The 3,909-nt window shown below is 48.2% G+C and overlaps 1 protein-coding gene across 1 annotated transcript; it reads left to right on the forward strand.

Annotated features, from left to right (window-relative positions):
- The first annotated feature begins 379 nt into the window (after positions 1-379).
- On the forward strand, positions 380-1,378 carry LOC127045702 (olfactory receptor 52M1-like). Its single transcript, XM_050942167.1, is given in 1 exon segment — positions 380-1,378. A coding segment is annotated over 1 exon segment (999 nt).
- The last annotated feature ends 2,531 nt before the right edge of the window (positions 1,379-3,909 follow it).

Raw genomic sequence — 3,909 nt, forward strand, 5'->3', positions numbered from 1 at the left:
CTACACCACAGAATCTCTAGCATGGGTTTCATTTCATGAATGAACAATGACAGATAACCAGTATCCATACTGGCATTTCCTGATGGAGTCTTTTAAAGTTTCATAGACCCAGAAGGGTAGGAATTATTGACATATGGTGCACCTTAAAACATGGAATTGGCATTAGTAAGGTCATTTTTTCACAATTCATTTCTCTGAATAATGAAAATGTCAATTTTCAGTGTGTGAATAGTGAACAATCTGCTTCACCAACGAGAAGAGCCTTCAGTAGTGCATGTAGTGTCTCATATTAACATTGACTTTCTCTGTCCAGGCATTTGTACTGCAACCATCATCCTTGACCTTGGGCACATAAGGAAGTCAGGGGAACATACAGTACATGCAAGAGACACCGTTCTGCCTCAAAGCTGGACACCTTCTCCCCTACTCCATGTCAAATTCCAACATAACCGACTTCACCAACCCCTCCACCTTCATCCTGCTGGGCATTCGTGGCCTGGAGGCTGCCCATGTCTGGATCTCCATCCCCTTCTGCACCATGTACGCCATAGCCATCTTGGGGAACTTCACCATCCTGTTCATTGTGAAGACGGACCCGAGTCTCCATGGGCCCATGTACTATTTCCTCTGCATGCTGGCCATCACCGACCTGGTCCTGTGCACATCCATCCTGCCCAAAATGCTGGCAATCTTTTGGTTCAATTCAAGGGAGATCAATTTAAGTGCCTGCCTCACCCAGCTGTACTTCATTCACTGCTTCATAGTAATGGAGTCTGGGATCCTTGTGGCCATGGCTTTTGATCGCTACGTGGCCATCTGTGATCCCCTGAGACATTCCACTATCCTGACAAACCCTGTTGTGACTAAGATTGGCCTGGCCGTGGGGCTACGTGGTGGCATGCTTGTACTGCCCTATGTCTTGCTGGCGAGGCAGTGGCCATAATGCAGAACTAACATCATCCCACACACACATTGTGAGCACATGGCCGTGGTGAAGTTGGCCTGTGCTGACATCCGTGTCAGTAGTTACTACGGTCTCTCTGTGTCAATCTTGGTGATCAGTATGGATGTACTTTTTATCACTGTGTCCTATATCCAGATCCTCAGGGCCATCTTCAGCCTCCCCACAAAGGACGCCCGACTCAAGACTTTTGGGACTTGCAGCTCCCATCTCTGCACCATCTTAGTCTTTTACATCTCAGCTCTCTTCTCCTCCCTCACGTACCGGTTTGGCCACAATGTGCCCCTGCATTTCCATGTTCTCATTGCCAATGTCTACTTCCTGGTGCCCTCCATGCTAAACCCTATCATCTATGGAGTGAGGACGAAACAGATCTGGGACAGTCTGCTCCGGTTCTTTACTCATAAATGGACCTAAAGTTTTCTCCTGGTGCTCTGGCTCTTAGACTGAGCTACATGCAGAGCTGGGAGTTGACTTGGTGCTGAGTCCTACCTTTTCCTGACCTTACTGTGCGTTGTCAACATGACAGACTGGTAACTGGATCCCTGAAGCCCTGCTCTCTGCCCAACCTTTTCCCCCAAGTCTCCACCCGTGTTCTATATCTTCCCTCAAGGCCCCACCCACTTCTGTGATTCTTCCCCCAAGGTGCTGCCCCTGTCTCTCCCTCCTCTTCTCCCCTCTCCCTATCACTTGCTGGATCATCTCTACCTCCCTTTCCCACCAGCGGGGCTCCCTCTGCTTTGAGGTTAGGATGGAGCTGCTGCAGCCTGACAAGGAGCCTGCAGTGAATGCAGCGAGGACATAGCACTGGGGCCGACAGGCCAGTCGGGAACGGAAAGGGAAGCCAGGAAGATGTATAAAGGCAGCTGAGGGTTGGGAGCAGAGTTCTGAGGCAGGTGGGTGAGATTGTACCTCCTACAGCTTGTGGGCCCTAAAGCTCAGCGACAAACTCCTGAGGGCAGAGACCCTTGTGTGGCTTATTTCCTTAACTTTCAGCTCCCTTTTTCTCCTCCTGGCTGGGGGCCTGTAGCAGGCAGACCCCTGCAATGGGTTTGAGCTGGTAGGCCTTTGTCCTGAGCTAGATCTCGGGGGCAGGGTAAAGGATCAGTTTTCAGGTTGGAGGACAACAGCTGAGAGATGCCGAAGGAGAAGACCCTGTGTTAGCTGGGAAGAGAGGATGCTGGGCAGAAGCTGGGGTGGCTTAGGTAGCTCACAGGGAGGGAGATAAACAGCACACCTGCCATTAGCTGGCTATTCACACACATACATGGCACCTTATCTGGAACTATAGGGGACCCATTGCCCAGGGGCTGAAGCTGAACAGTGAAGCTGAGTCTAACATATGCTCTGCATGATGCTATTGATCACTACATCTAGAAGCTCTTTAGCTAGGCTGCTAGGCAGCCTTTGTGGCAGGGTCCTCCCAGGCTTCCAGATGGAACTGGGGTACCATTCAGCCCCTGACCCCCCAGCAAGGGCTCCCTCCAACACTGTACTGCGGTGACAAGCTACTAAGACTTCCACCTGGCACTGTCACCAGCATACATACAGGTAGAGCCACACCCAGCTACAGTTACAAGCCCCTGCAAAGGAAAGCTTCTCCCAACTCCTCAGGCACACCCCCTCCTCTGGAGTAAACCCCCAAAATTATACCATCTTGTGCTGCATGGGAAAACATATGGCATAAGCTCATAACATTTCTCACTTCCTTCAGTGAGGAGACAAAACATAGATTTTAAGATATTTTAGTGCTAGCCAAAGAATTCAAGCAGATTAAGTAGCAAATAAGCAAAAAATACAAACTAAGCTTAAAATACAGAACAGATTGGATATGAATAGCAGATTCTCACCCTAAGAGATGGTACAAGGAGGCAGCAGATTCTTATGGGGCCAGCAGCACTTCCTTTACAGCTTGAAACCCCCAAGTGTTTCATGCACAGAGTAAAAATCCCTTTAGCCTGGATCCAGCATTTCCCCCACTTCAGACTTTGTTCCTTGTGTGTGTCCAGGAGTCTCCTCAGGTGGACAAAACCCTTTGTCTCAAATCTAGGTTCCCAGACTGGTTGGTGGAAAAAAACCACTGACATCCCAAGATGGAGTCCAGAGACATGTGGTCTCATCACATGTCCTTGTAGAGCCAAAGCAGCCATTACTGGGAGGCTGTCTGGAGCGTTCACAGGAAGGATCCCCCAGTGAGAGAGAAGTTTCTTCTAAAGACTATTGCATTTTCCTAATGGCTCATTGCCCTGAATAGACCCTTCCCCAGCCACTGTCTGTACTGAAAACATCTTACCCAGGTGTAATTCCATTTGAAATACAGATGCATAGCCAATATTCTTAACATCTCACTCAAAAATGGTACATGTACACAAATAGGATCATCACAGTCAGCAAATCATAACTTCTCCAATGAGATCTCACAGGGCTTATCTTGCAAAAAATGTATCATAATTATGTCATAAGCACATCATAATAATATCACTGTGGAGAATATGGGGTACAGTGTCACAGCATTATCCCCATGTCATGGGCTTACTTAGCCATGTGCAGTGATAAAGTAATTAACCCAAAACCACATGAGTCAGTGGCAGAGCTGAGAATGGGGAATCCTGACCCCCACCCCACCACCACACCTTTGCTGTAGCAATGAATCAGCGCTGCTCTGAGGTTATTTGTGTGTCGTGATCAGTGGAGTTGCCGTCCTTTTTAAACAGGAGGAATTTATTAAAGAAACAGCTAAAAACTACAGCCACAAAAACAGGTTTCCACACAGCTCAGTCTTCAGCCTTGTCTTGCTTGTTTACCAGGGACCACAGGTTGCCTGGAACTCTAAATAGTGGATAGAGGCAAATGATGTGCTGCAAGGAGTCAAATCAGTGCAGTGTGTGACTCTGCAGATCTAATTAGGGCTTTTGGGTAGCAGCCCACTAAAAATAATAAATAATCAC

The sequence above is a fragment of the Gopherus flavomarginatus genome, chromosome 1, assembly GCF_025201925.1.
Source record: "Gopherus flavomarginatus isolate rGopFla2 chromosome 1, rGopFla2.mat.asm, whole genome shotgun sequence".
In the NCBI taxonomy this organism is placed as follows: domain Eukaryota; kingdom Metazoa; phylum Chordata; order Testudines; family Testudinidae; genus Gopherus; species Gopherus flavomarginatus.